Here is a 13735-nt window from a genome sequence, read left to right as displayed (position 1 = left end):
AATAATAAATAAATACTCGAAGCCCACTGATCAAGATCTGTCCCACCAGCGTTTCCGTGTGCCAGCCTGTTCTCCTGAGTCTCTGAAATTTCACCCCAAATCCTGAATCGGGGAGACAGGTCTGAGGGCAAACGCCCCCTGTCTCCCGGCAGATCCATCTCACAGAGTAAAGGCTGATTTCTCCTCCAAAGGCTGATGGCATAATTAACTGGGTTGTTTATGTGCATTGGGCAGAGAAGCCCAATTTTGTGCAGTAACTGAAAGGGCTGTTGAAAATCTGATCCATAACTAAACAGCCTGTCAAACGCTTTCCAGACAAGGAGAAAACTCAGTGTGCTGTTTTTCAGAAGTTGATGTCCTTGTTTTGGCAGCAGTTGCCATCCTTCAGGCAAACGTGTGTTGCCGGGGGAGCCCTGCAAATCACTCCAGCTCTAAGTGTCCAAAGGCTACCTTGGACCCGTTATGTAATGACATGTTCCTTGACCTTGTCATGTAATGGCACGTTACATTGAAGTTGTTATGTAATGTGGGCATGCACATGCTCCCTGATTGGGCCCAGTTGTTACACAGTCGTAACTTATCCTCTGCACTCTGGCCTATAAAGGCTCCTCCAGCGGGGGAGGGGTGCACTGCTTTAGGAGCTGTCCCCCATGTTCTCCATTGCTCGTTCAAGTAATAAACCTTTCTTCACCCACTTCAGCCTCGGTTATGCTTTTTGGCTCAGCACTCACCAAGAGACGGACCCACTGAGTGCGGTGACAAGCCCTCTCTTCCACATTGTGGTAGTCCTGAATAAAGTCTTCCTTACCGTCTTAACGAGCGTCCAAATAATTTTTTCTTTAACGGAGATCAAGTGACTTTCCCGGGTCACAAAGCACAAAAGGGCAGAGCCAGGTTTCTTTCTGGACTTGGAGCCATAACAGCTGTGGCTGCTCCTCTCTGAGTCTGAGAAAATAGGGGAAAAGCAAACTCTTCCTCACAGGGCAGCTGTGCAGATTCAGGGTGAAGTTGCAGATAGAGACTCATCCTGGCGCCTGGTGGGTAGTGAGTGCCAGGACCCTGGGACCTGGGGAGTGAACAGTGTTCATCCTGACAAGGGGATAATATGCAGCTGGGAAAAAAAATAAGGGCTCTGTACTGGTGTGGAGACATCTCCAAAGTATCTATATATTTCATGATAAAAGAGAGGCGGGGCCGGCTCCGTGGCCAAGTGGTTAAGTTCGCGTGCTCCACTACGGCGGCCCAGGGTTCGGATCCTGGACGCAGACATGGCACCGCTCATCAGGCCATGTTGAGGCAGCATCCCACATCCCACTGCAACTAAGATATACAACTGTGTACAGGGGGGGTTTGGGGAGATAAAGCAGAAAAAAAAATAATAAAAGAGAGGAATAAAAAGAACATATTGTGAGGCCACCCCATGGCTGAGTGGTTAAGTTTGCATGCTCCACTTTAGTGGCCCAGGGTTTCGAGCGTTTGGATCCTGAGCGTGGACATGGCACTGCTCGTCAGGCCACGTTGAGGCAGTGTCCCACATGCCACAACTAGAAGGACCCACAACGAAAATATACAACTATGTACTGGTGTTGGGGAGAAGAAGGAAAAAAGAATGTATTTTATTGTGGTGCTCACCCCACCTTTGGAAGGATTCAAGAGAAAAATGGAAATATTGGTTAGTTCAGGGAGAGAAATCTTAGGGTCCTCCTTGAATTCCCCATTTCTCTCACACCCCACTCTGGTTCATCAGCGAAATATTCCTGCTTCTCACACCTCCCCATCCAGTCTCCATGATCATATGCTTGGACCAGTGCAGTAGCTTCTGTCCTGTTTGAGAACCTCCCTGCATTGCCCGGTGTGCACCTGTAAGCGCCTGAGTCAGGCCATGTCCTTCACCTGCTCAGAACCCTCCTTGGCTCCCACCTCACTCAGGAAAAGTCCAACCTCTTTCTGTGGCCCACACGCCCTGCATGACCTGCCCCAGCACCTCCCTCTCTCCCTCTCACTCACTGTGCTTCTGCCACATGGGCCTCCTTGCTGCTCCTCCAACACACCACACACAGTCTGGCCTCAGGGCCTTTGCATCCGCTGCTCTGTCTGCCTGGAATACACTTCCTCAGATATTTTTATAACTCTTCACTGGACTTAGATCATCAAACACTAAATTACTGTTTTGTGCCCTTTTTGACTTTATAAAAATATATTATACTGCACATGTCCTTCTGCTGTTACAGCACAAAGTTGGGGTTCTCTTGCCTGATGCACATTAAAAAAGCCAATTATTACAGCATCAGCTTTATTGCTAGATCGATGGGCAAGGAGCCAGGGGCACGTGCTCTCCAGTCTGTCTCCCCCATCCAGGGCTGGGGCCGAATTTGTGGGACGAAGGGCAGAGCGGTCTGAAGTGTGGAGACAGATGATCGGAGGTGAGAGAGGCGAGGCGACTGATGGTCTGCGCAAGCGTGGTCGAGCTCCGTGGCCCTTCGTAGGACACGTGTTCATAAAATGGTGATGTCAAGGGTGACAGCCCCTTGATATCAAAAGGGTCACTTCTCAGGCATTTACACAGGCCCAGTTGATGTGTTGGTGGCCTCAGCCAGCCTGAACCAGACGGGCAGTTCCTCAGTTCCTGGAAAACTGCTCTGATTTACACTGTTGATAAGATGGGGTCAGCTGAACTGGTCCGGGGGTCCCGAGGTTACACTGCCACTTAATGCTATTTATTCAACATACATTCTTTTTTTTTTTTTAAAGATTTTATTTTTTCCTTTTTCTCCCCAAAGCCCCCCGGTACATAGTTGTATATTCTTCGTTGTGGGTCCTTCTAGTTGTGGCATGTGGGACGCTGCCTCAGCGAGGTTTGATGAGCAGTGCCACGTCCGTGCCCAGGATTCAAACCAACAAACACTGGGCCGTCTGCAGCGGAGCACGCGAACTTAACCACTCGGCCACGGGGCCAGCCCTCCTCAACACACATTCTTGAGACGAGATCCATCCACGCTGATGCAAGGGGCTCTAGAACACTCCTTTTCTCTGCCGTATCATATTCCCACTGGACAGAACAAGAGCTCGAAACTTAACTGTCCATTCTCCTGGCGGCGGCCTTTTATGCGGCTTCCAATTTTGTTGCCAAAGGGAACATTCTTGTGTGTGAGGGAACACACGGGCTCAGTAGTTTGTGCCGGCCTTGACACCATCTCATCTTCACCGATGTCGATGACGGTGCCCACAGCCTGATGTGTGGGGTACAGAATTGTAAGGCTGTCGAAACGCACAAGCCCAAGAGCCTCTTCTGCTAAGATAAGGGCCCTGACGGGGGAGGAGCGGGTCCTGGAGGAATGGGAATACTGGGCAGACAGATGAGTCTGAGAACTTTGAACCCATAACACCCCTTGTCCGAAAGACCTGGCCTTTCCACGTGTGCTATCGGGATATATAAGACAGATATTTGGTGATTCCTGGAACAGAGCTTCTTTTTTTGTTTGTTTGTTTTTGAGGAAGATTAGTCCTGAGCTAACTGCTGCCAATCCTCCTCTTTTTTGCTGAGGAAGACTGGCCCTGAGCTAACATCCGTGCCCATCTTCCTCTACTTTCTATGTGGGATGCCATCACAGCATGGCTTGCCAAGCGGTGCCATGTCCACACCCGGGATCCGAACCAGCTAACTGGGGGCCGCCAAAGTGGAACGTGGGAACTTAACCTCTGTGCCACCCGGCAGGGCCCCATGGAACCGGGCTTCTAAAAACCTGAGTGAAAGGGGTAACAGGGGCAAGATTTGTTACACTATTTGGCTCTAGTCCCTGGTTCCTGGCTCAGAGCTCCTAAAATTCTCGGAATTTTCCGAGTGATAGTGATGAGAGGAACATCTTCTGTAATTCATAATAAGCCTGGTCAACGAAGCACGAGTTTATGCTAATGAGGCGACTCTCGGAGGCGGGCTGTTGCCCCCAGGAACCAACCAGGGGATTAGAGGGATGGTCGGCCCCCACCTCCATCCGGGGACCGAGAGGGGTGGGGCTTGAGTTCAATCCCCAGTGGCCAATGGTTCCGTCAGTCATGCCTGCGGAATGAAACCTCCATAGAAACCCCAAAGAACAAGATCTGGAGACTTTCAGGCCGGTCAACGCATCCACGTGCCTGGGGGTGACACAGCCCAACTCCACGGGGACAGAAGCCCTTGTGCTCAGGACCCTTGCCATCTCGCCTTCTGTACGTCTTCCTCTGGCTGTCCATCTGTATCCTTTATCACATCCTTTAGAATAAACTGATGAGGTGCTGGCCCGGTGGTGCAGCGGTTAAGTTCGCAAGTTCCGTTTGGCAGCCCGGGGTTTGCGGGTTCAGATCCCGGGTGTGGACATGGCACCACTTGTCAAGCCATGCTGTGGTAGGCGTCCCACATATAAAGTAGAGGAAGATGGGCTCGGATGTTAGCTCGGGGTCAGTCTTCCTCAGCAAAAAGAGGAGGATTGGCAGCACATAATACCTCAGGGTTAATCTTCCTCAAAAAAAATAAACAAGTACGCAGTCCTCTTTCCGCGGCTTATTTTGCTCCGACTCGCAGCCGCGCGCACGCCGCGAAGTGACGTGAACAGGCCCCGCGCGACCCACCACGCTGCAGCCGTTTCGGAGCTCGGGACTCCAAAATGGCAGAGCAACTTTCTCCAGGAAAGATGACAGAGCAGGCGTGCACCTTCCTCTTCAAAAAGCCTGGGCGGAAAGGGGCTGCAGGTCGCAGAAAGCGCCCAGTCCGCGACCAAGAGCGCGGAGACAGCAGCAGCAGCAGCAGCGAAGAAGGCAGCACTGTGGTTCGCCCGGAAAAGAGGGCGACCCACAATCGGATGATGCGGAAGACCCGTGGCAGTGGTAAACAGAAGGCGGCTTACGGGGACTTGAGCAGCGAGGAAGAGGAGGAGAAGGAGCCCGAGACTCTCGGCGTGGTCTATAAGTCCACCCGCTCGGCGAAACCCGTGGGGCCAGAGGATATGGGGGCGACTGCTGTCTACGCGCTAGACGCAGAGAAGGAGCGCGACGCACAAGCCATCTTTGAGCGCAGCCAGAAGATCCAGGAGGAGCTGAGGGGCAAGGAAGATGACAAGATCTATCGGGGAATCAACAATTATCAGAAATACATGAAGCCCAAGGATACGTCTATGGGCAATGCGTCCTCCGGGATGGTGAGGAAAGGCCCCATCCGAGCTCCCGAGCATCTACGCGCCACCGTGCGCTGGGATTACCAGCCCGACATTTGTAAGGACTACAAGGAGACTGGCTTTTGCGGCTTCGGAGACAGCTGCAAATTCCTCCATGATCGTTCAGATTACAAGCATGGGTGGCAGATCGAACGTGAGCTTGATGAGGGTCGCTATGGTGTCTATGAGGACGAAAACTATGAAGTGGGCAGCGATGATGAGGAAATACCATTCAAGTGTTCCATCTGTTGCCAGACCTTCCAAAACCCAGTTGTCACCAAGTGCAGGCATTATTTCTGCGAGAGCTGTGCACTGCAGCATTTCCGCACCACCCCGCGCTGCTATGTCTGTGACCAGCAAACCAATGGCATCTTCAATCCAGCGAAAGAATTGATCGCTAAACTGGAGAAGCATTGAGCTGCGGAAGAGGGCGGTGCTTCCGATTTCCCAGAAGACCCCGATGAGGGTCCAATTCCCATTACTTAGTTTTCCCGTTATTCTCAAATCTCAAAATAAATATTTTGTTTTGGAAATCTCAAAAAAATAAAAATAAAAATAAAAAAATAAAATAAACAAATAAATGAGACCTAGGTAAATGTTTCTGTAAGTTTTGGGAGCCTCTGTAGCAAATTATTGAATCTGAGAAGGGGGGTCATAGCAACCCCCCATTCAGAGCGGTCGGTCAGAAATAGAGGTGACAAACGGGGACTTGAGATTGGCATCTGAAGTGGGGGACAGTCTTGTGGGACCGAGTCCTCAACCTTTGGGGTCTGCACTAACTCCGGGTAGTCAATGTGAGAACTGAATTGAACTGTAGGACACCAAGTTAGTGTCCACAGAAAATTGGAGAATTGCTTGGTGTGGAACCACACATTGGGTGTCAGAAGAGCTGTGAGTAGAGAAACAGTTTTCCTTCACTGTGCGTTAAAAAAAAACTTTTAGGGGCTGGCCCCATGCCTGAGTGGTTGAGTTCGCGCACTCCGCTGCAGGCGGCCCAGTGTTTCGTTGGTTCGAATCCTGGGCGCGGACATGGCACTGCTCATCAAACCACGCTGAGGCAGCGTCCCACATGCCACAACTAGAAGGACCCACAACGAAGAATATACAGCTGTGTATCGGGGGGCTTTGGGGAGAAAAAGGAAAAAGTAAAATCTTTAAAAAAAAAAAAAAACTTTTATGGGGCCGGCCCCGTGGTGCAGCAGTTAAGTTTGAGTGCTCTGCTTTGGTAGCCCAGGGTTCACTGGTTCAGATCCTGGGCACAGACCTACACATCGCTCACGAAGATATAGTGTGGGGGCATCCCATATAGAAGAACTTACAACTAGAATATACATCTATGTATTGGGGCTTTGGGGAGAAAAAAGAGGAAGATGGGCAACAGATATTAGCTCAGGGCCAATCTTCCTCACCCCAAAAAAAAAAAAAAAAACCCCACAAAGAACAGAAGCAAAAACCAACTACCCAGGCCAAGGTAGAAACCCTCACCACTCCCCCAGAGGGTCCTCAGTCTGAATCAGCAACTCCATCTCTCTGTCCCTTCGCCTGCTTATTTTTCTTTGTGGCCTTTATGACAACCTGACATTTCCCTGGAAGTTTCTTGGAGCCCTGATTTTAATGCCTGATTCCATTCTAGAATGTCAGTTCCATAGTGAGGGGTCTATGTGGTTCTCCACTGTGTCCACAGCACCTGGAATCGTGCCTGGTATCCAGTAGGCACCTAAGAACCTGGTGAGGGAACGGCCCAGGGAGCCATCTGGGCCTGAGCTGCTGTCCTGCCCACTGGCCATGGCCTTCGGCCTCAACTTCCTCTCTGCCACTAGGGGTGTGGCTGCAGGAAGCTGGTGGTGCCAGATTCCTCAACAGCCAGAGCAGCGAGGTGGGGCGGCCTCTGCTGGGCCCAGAGGCTGAACCACAGAGGGCTGGATGGTCCGGGACCCAGTTTCCACCAGCTGAGGAAAAACCCACAGGAAATACCGAGTGAGGTGACTAGTAACAGCAACAGTGATCACAAGCCCAGGAATAACAACAAATTCCAGAAATAGCTCCCATTGTCCCAGCCTGGACGCTGGGCCCAGGGCTGCGGACTCAGAATTCTCTGAGCTCTCAGTTTCTTTCAACCACAGAGGCTACTGGAAAGGCTGGCGTGTGGCCCCGGGGCCCTCGGCCTCCTTCTAGAACTCCTCCCTCACAGACGGGGTCCAGGCCCAACAGGAAGGCTGGGGTCACCCCACCACCAATGGGGTTTACCCAGGACGGAGGGGGGTTCCCAGACGGGGACTTTCCGGGTTAAAATTGGGACAGGCCTGGGCAAACCAGGACAGTGCCCACCCTGCCCCAGCGGGTTTTCAGGAGGAAGTTAGAACTGGGGGATCCCCCGGGAGGGCTGCAGGGAGGGGCCCCTCCGAACTCCCGGCAGACCAGGGAAAAGCCAGGAGCTGGCGAACTAAAAACAAAGTCCCTTTGTGTCCTGTCCAAGGGGAGGGTTCAGGGGACAGTCGGCCCGCTCCCCAAAACAGTCTTGAGTCCACCAGTGAATCCGAGGAAGTTCCACGCCTTTGGGGAACACGGCGTCTAGAAAATTCCCACGAGCTGCGGACGGGACATTCTATGCTGGTCTCGAGAGGACATAAGGGAGTTACACACACAAGGCCTGGAGCCGGAAGGTCTGGGTTCAAATCCCAGCTTAGCCACTGTGTGATCCTGGGCATTCCCCTAACTCACCGTGCCTCAGTTTCTTCTTCTGCAAAATGGGGCTGAGCAGAGTCCCAAACTCAGAGAAGTGAGTTAATACACGGGGCCGGCCCAGCGGCGTAATGCTTAAGTTCACACGCTATGCTTCAGTGGCCTGGGGTTCACAGGTTCGGATCCCGGCTGCAGATCTACATGCTGCTCATCAAGCCGTGCTGTGGTGGCCGTCCCACATACAAAATAGACGAAGATGGACACAGATGTTAGCTCAGGGCCAATCTTCCACAAGCAAAAAGAGGAAGATTGGCAGGGGATGTTAGCTCAGGGCCAGTTTTCCTCAGCCAAAAAAAAAAAAAAAAAAAAAGAGTTAATACATGTAAAGAGCTTAGAACAGAGCCAGGCGTGGAGAAAGTGCCATTTTCTTTTTCCTGTAACAATATTTCTTGGCGATCTTTCCTTCCCACTACATGGAGACCTATTGTGTGGAGTTGTTTTATTATGAAATATTTCAGGCATTCAAAAAGGTGTAGAAATAAATAAAACCATTAACTTGGCAAAAGATGGAAACAACCCAAGTGTCCATCAACAGATAAATAAACGAAATAGCGTAGAGCCACACGACGGAGGCGTATTCAGCTATAACCAGGAATGAGTCTCCAACACGCTACAAGGTGGACGAATCTTGAAAACATTCGAGGTCCAAGAAGCCAGATGAACAAGGACAAATACTGTCTGATTTCGCTCCCAGGAGGTCCCCAGAGGAGTCACAGCCGTAGACACGGGAAGGCGGACGGTGGGGCCAGGGCCTGGGGGAGGGGACGGGGAGTTGGTGTTCGTGGGGACAGAGCTTCAGTTTGGGAAGATGAGAAAGTTCTGGAGATGGATGGTGGGGATGGCTGCACAGCAATATGAATGTGCTTAATGCTGCTGAACTACACACCTTAAAAATGGTTAGAATGGGAAATTTTATGTTATGTATATTTTACCAGAATTTTAAAAAAATCAGGGAAGGGGGAGTCAGTGAAATGGATGAAGGGGGATCCAAAAGCGTAAACTTGCAGTTATAAAATCAATGAGTCCTGGCGCATGGGATGTGCACATGGGGACTATATTAATAATACTGAATTGTATATTTGAAAATTGGTAAGAGAATAGATCTTAAAAGTTCTCATCACGGGGCTGGCCTGGGTGGCGCAGTGGTTAAGTGCGCACGTTCCGCTTTGACGGCCCGGGGTTCGCTGGTTCGGATCCCAGGTGTGGACATGGCACCGCTTGGCAAGCCATGCTGTGCTAGGCGTCCCACGTATAAAGTAGAGGAAGATGGGCACAGATGTTAGCTCAGGGCTAGGCTTCCTCAGCGAAAAGAGGAGGATTGGCAGCAGATGTTAGCTGAGGGCTAATCTTCCTCAAAAGAAAAGAAAAAAAAAGTTCTCATCACAAGAAAAAAAAATTTGTAACGGTGTGTGGTGATGGATGTTAACTAGATTTATTGTGGCGATCATTTCGCAATATATGTAAATATCAAATCATTATGTTGTACACCTGAAACTAAATAATGTCAACTGGATCTCAATTAAAAAAAACTAACAACAAAAATCACCTGTGTGCCATCCAACCAGGGAGAAACCAAAGCAGCAGGAATATGGTGGAGAATGTCTGTGTTTCACTCCCCCACTTTTGTCCCCGGAGGAAGCAGGTGTCGAAGCCGGTATTGTCCATTCCCGCCCCTAGCCAAAGAGGATGGCTGCTTTCCATCTGATTAATAAATCTCCCTTGAGGGCCTAATGTGTGCTCCGTCCTGTTCGAGGCCCTGGAGCCACTACAGGGAAGAGAAAGATGAAATTCCCTGCACAGGTGGCGTGGACATCAAGACAGCGGAGAAAAAGGATAAACGAGTGACATATATAGTGTGGCGGATGGCGACACGATACGGGAAAAGCAAAATGGGGCGACGAGGTGTCATTTGAGATCGGGTGGCCTGGGACCGCCTTTCTGACCTGAGGGAGCCGAGGCGGAGGCCCATGGATGTCAGGAGAGGGTGTATCAGGCAGGGGGAGCAGCCGAGGCCAAGGCCCGGAGGGGAAGGCTGCCCTTGAACTCGGTGTGCTTCCTATCCAGCTGCTGGACACTGTCACTTGCTTGCTCTGGCTGTGGATTCCAATTTTGTGGTTTCAATGGTTCCAAGAAACAAACATATTCTGCCGCTCTTTTCATCCTTTTTAAGTTATTTATTTTGCATTTTACCCATGAGTTAAAGCTATTTTTTCTTTAGTTTTCTTTTTTAATTTAAATTTAAATTTTTTTATTGCGGTAACTGGTTTATAGCAGTATACAGCTTTCAGGTGTACTTCACTGTATTTCGATTTCTATCTAGATTTACATCGTGTTCGCCACCCGAAGACTAATTACACTCCATCACCACACATGTGCCTAATCACCCCTTTCACCCTCCTCCCTCCCCGCTTCCCCTCTGGAAACCACCAATCCAATCTCTGTCTCTCTGTGTTTGTTTCTTGTTTTTATCTTCTACTTATGAGTGAGATCATACGATATTTGACTTTCTCCCTCTGACTTAGTTCACTTAGCATAAATACCCTCAAGTTCCATCCATGTTGTCATAAATGGCCGGATTTCATCATTTCTTGTGGCTGAGTAGTATTCCATTGTGTATATATACCACATCTTCTTTATCCATTCATCCCTTGATGGGCATCTAGGTTGCTTCTAAGTCTTGGTTATTGTGCATAATGCCGCAATGAACATAGGGGTGCATGTATCTTTATGCCTTTGTGTTTTCATGTTCTTTGGAAAAATACCCAGCAGTGGAATAGCTGGATCATATGGTATTTCTATTTTTAATTTTTTGAGGATTCTCCATACTGTTTTCCATAGTGGCTGCACCAGTTTACACTCCCACCAGCAGTGTACGAGGGTTCCCTTCTCTCCACATCCTCTCCAACATTTGTTGTTTCCTGTCTTGTTAATTATAGCCATTCTGACTGGAGTGAGGTGATATCTCATTGTAGTTTCGATTTCCATTTCTCTGGTAGCTAACGACGGTGAGCCTCTTTTCATGTGCCTGTTGGCCATCCGTATATCTTCTTTGGAGAAATCTCTGTTCAGATCTTTTGTCCATTTTTTAATTGGGTTGTTAGTTTCTTTGTTGTTGAGATGTCTGAGTTCTTTGTATATTTTTGATGTTAACCCCTTATCTGATATGTGCTTTGCAAATATCTTCTCCCAATTGTTAGGTTGTCTTTTCGTTTTGTTGATGGTTTCATTTTCTGTGCAGAAGATTTTTAGTTTGATGTGGTCCCATTTGTTTATTTTTTCTTTTGTTTCCCTTGCCCAGTCAGACATGGGACTTGAAAATACGCTGCTAAGACTGATGTTGCAGAACATACTGCTTATGTTTTCTTCTGGAAATTTCATGGTTTCTGGTCTTACATTCAAGTCTTTAATCCATTTTGAGTTCGTTTTTGTGGATGGAGCAAGATAATGGTCTACTTTCATTCTTTTGCATCTGTCTACTTTTCCCAACATCATTTATTGAAGAGACTTTCTCCTTTGTATGTTCTTGGCTCCCTTGTCGAAAATTAGCTGTCCATAGGTGTGTATTATTTATTTTTAAATAAGTAATTAATTTACATGATTCCAAATCGAAAAGCCACAAAAGGGGTTTTGAAGACAAGTGCCCACTCTGCTTCTGGGCCCCCGAGAACCAGCCCATTCCTGAATTCACGACGTGTTTATGGTTTAGCGGGTCCTCAAAAAGCTGCACATAGAATTACCATATGAACCAGCAATCCCACTTTCGGGTGTGTATGCAAAAGAAAAGGCTCAGAGAGAGATTTGCACACCCATGTTCACAGCAGCGTGATTCACAATGGCCAAGAGGTAGGAGCAAGTCAAGTGTCCATTGATGGACAACTGGATAAACAAGAACTTGTGCATCCCCACAGTGAATATTAGCCTTAAAGAGGAAGGAAATTCTGACGCACACTACACCATGGATGAACCCGTTTTTTTAAGGAAGATTGGCCCTGAGCTAACATCTGCCAATCCTCCTCTTTTTGCTGAGGAAGACTGGCCCTGAGCTAACATCCGTGCCCATCTTCCTCTGCTTTATATGTGGGACGCCTACCACAGCATGGCGTGCCAAGCGGTGCCATGTCCGCACCCGGGATTTGAACTGGCAAACCCGGGCCGCTGACTCGGAACATGAGAACTTAACCGCCGCGCCACCGGGCCGGCCCTGGAAGAACCTTAAAAACATTATGCTAAGTGAAATAAGCCAGTCACAAAATTACAGATATTTTATGAACGGAGAATTAAGAATTTAATGGGAATAAAGTTTCTTATACTTAATTCCACTGAATTGTACACCTAAAAATGGTTAAAATGGCAAATTGTATGAGGTGTATATTTCACCGCAATTTACAAAAATGCACACACTTAAGGAGCAACTACTGTGTGCTGTGTCCTAGGACCTGGGGATTTAACCATGAACAAAACACAGAAATCTCTGCCTTCAGGGAGCTGACGTAGCCCGGATAAATACTTATAGTGGGCTTCATGGGATGTTGGAAGGGGAGGAAAGGAGCCGAGCAGGTAGTGGGTATGGGGTGGTGGAGTTACCTCTTCTTGGCTCGGTCCCAGCAGCCAGCAGGAGCCCAGGGCCCCAGCAGCATATTTGGTGCAGATGAGCAGCTGTGTATCGAGGGCTTCCTCCCATGGCCACGAAAGAAGCAAATTTCTGGGGCCGGCCCGGTGGCACAGAGGTTAAGTGTGCACGTTCCACTTCGGCGGCCTGGGGTTCGCCAGTTCGGATCCCGGGTGTGGACATGGCACCGCTCGGCAAGCCATGCTGTGGCAGGCGTCCCACATATAAAGTAGAGGAAGATGGGCACGGATGTTAGATCAGGGCCAGTCTTCCTCAGCAAAAAGAGGAGGATTGGCGGCAGATGTTAGCTCAGGGCTAATCTTCCTCCAAAAAAACGGAAACAAATTTCGTCACTTCTGCTGCGTTCTGCCAGTGGGGAAGCCTGGCAGGAGACAGGAGGCGGAGACGAAAGAGGAGTATCTGTTACCCTCCTCCCTCCCTGGCTGGCCACAGTGCTGGCAGTGGCTGTTCCTCTGTGGCCACAAATCCTGCAGAGGGCACTTTCTTCGTGGCTCCAGATGTCAGCAAGTTTTGCTCCCTCTTTGTGCTCTTTCCCCTTAGATGTGTTAATAGGGCCACACGGCTGCTAGTTCGGGGGTCCCTTACGGAATAACAGGCCCCCAAAGATGTCTACCTCCTGATGCCTGGAACCCATGAATACGTTACGCTATGTGGCAGGGGAGAAATAAGGCTGCCGATGGACTTGGGGATACCAACCAGCTGACCTTAAGATACTGAGATTAGGGGTCCACCATGTTGCTGAGTGGTTAAGGTCATGCACTCCACTTTGGCGGCCCAGGGTTTGCTGGTTCGGATCCTGGGCACAGACATGGAACCACTCATCTAGCCATGCTGTGGCAGCATCCCATTTGGAAGAACTAGAAGGACTTACAACTAGAATATACAACTATGTATGGGGCTTTGCTGAGAAAAAAAAAGAGGCAGCTTGGCCACATGTTAGCTCAGGGCCAATCTTCCTCAGCAAAAAACAACAACAAAACACTGATCCACTCAACATAGGTTTTTCCGTCTTCCAACCCCGCTCACACCTCTGACATCAGTCCTTTTAGTGGTTGGTTCAGTTAAATCGTTTTGAGTGGAATCCTGTTTGCCACAAAGACCCCATCATCCTGCTTCCGGGCCTTTGTCCTGCAGGTAGGATGGCCGTTCTCGTGGGAAACGGCACCCCAGGCTATTT

General features: G+C 49.3%; 1 protein-coding gene across 2 annotated transcripts; it reads left to right on the top strand.

Moving 5' to 3' along the window:
• The first annotated feature begins 4017 nt into the window (after positions 1–4017).
• On the top strand, positions 4018–5776 carry LOC103541707 (E3 ubiquitin-protein ligase RNF113A). Of its 2 annotated transcripts, XM_070623665.1 has the most exons (2): positions 4018–4232; positions 4516–5776. In XM_070623665.1, the coding sequence occupies exon 2, from the start codon at positions 4641–4643 to the stop codon at positions 5601–5603; it is 963 nt and encodes a 320-aa protein (XP_070479766.1). In that variant the 5' UTR covers positions 4018–4232; positions 4516–4640; the 3' UTR covers positions 5604–5776. The 2 variants fall into 2 exon arrangements, with proteins under 2 accessions (XP_070479766.1, XP_008506787.2); XM_008508565.2 differs by having other exon boundaries at positions 4024–5776.
• The last annotated feature ends 7959 nt before the right edge of the window (positions 5777–13735 follow it).

Source organism: Equus przewalskii, chromosome 6 (genome assembly GCF_037783145.1).
Source record: "Equus przewalskii isolate Varuska chromosome 6, EquPr2, whole genome shotgun sequence".
Lineage (NCBI taxonomy): Eukaryota > Metazoa > Chordata > Mammalia > Perissodactyla > Equidae > Equus > Equus przewalskii.
The sequence above is the reverse complement of the archived record's forward strand: the minus strand, read 5'-3'. Positions and strand labels throughout refer to the sequence as shown.

What these genes read in the sequence shown, in the direction of transcription:
- LOC103541707 (XM_070623665.1), top strand. Translation starts at nt 4,641, where the DNA reads ATGGCAGAGCAACTTTCTCCAGGAAAGATGACAGAGCAGGCGTGCACC.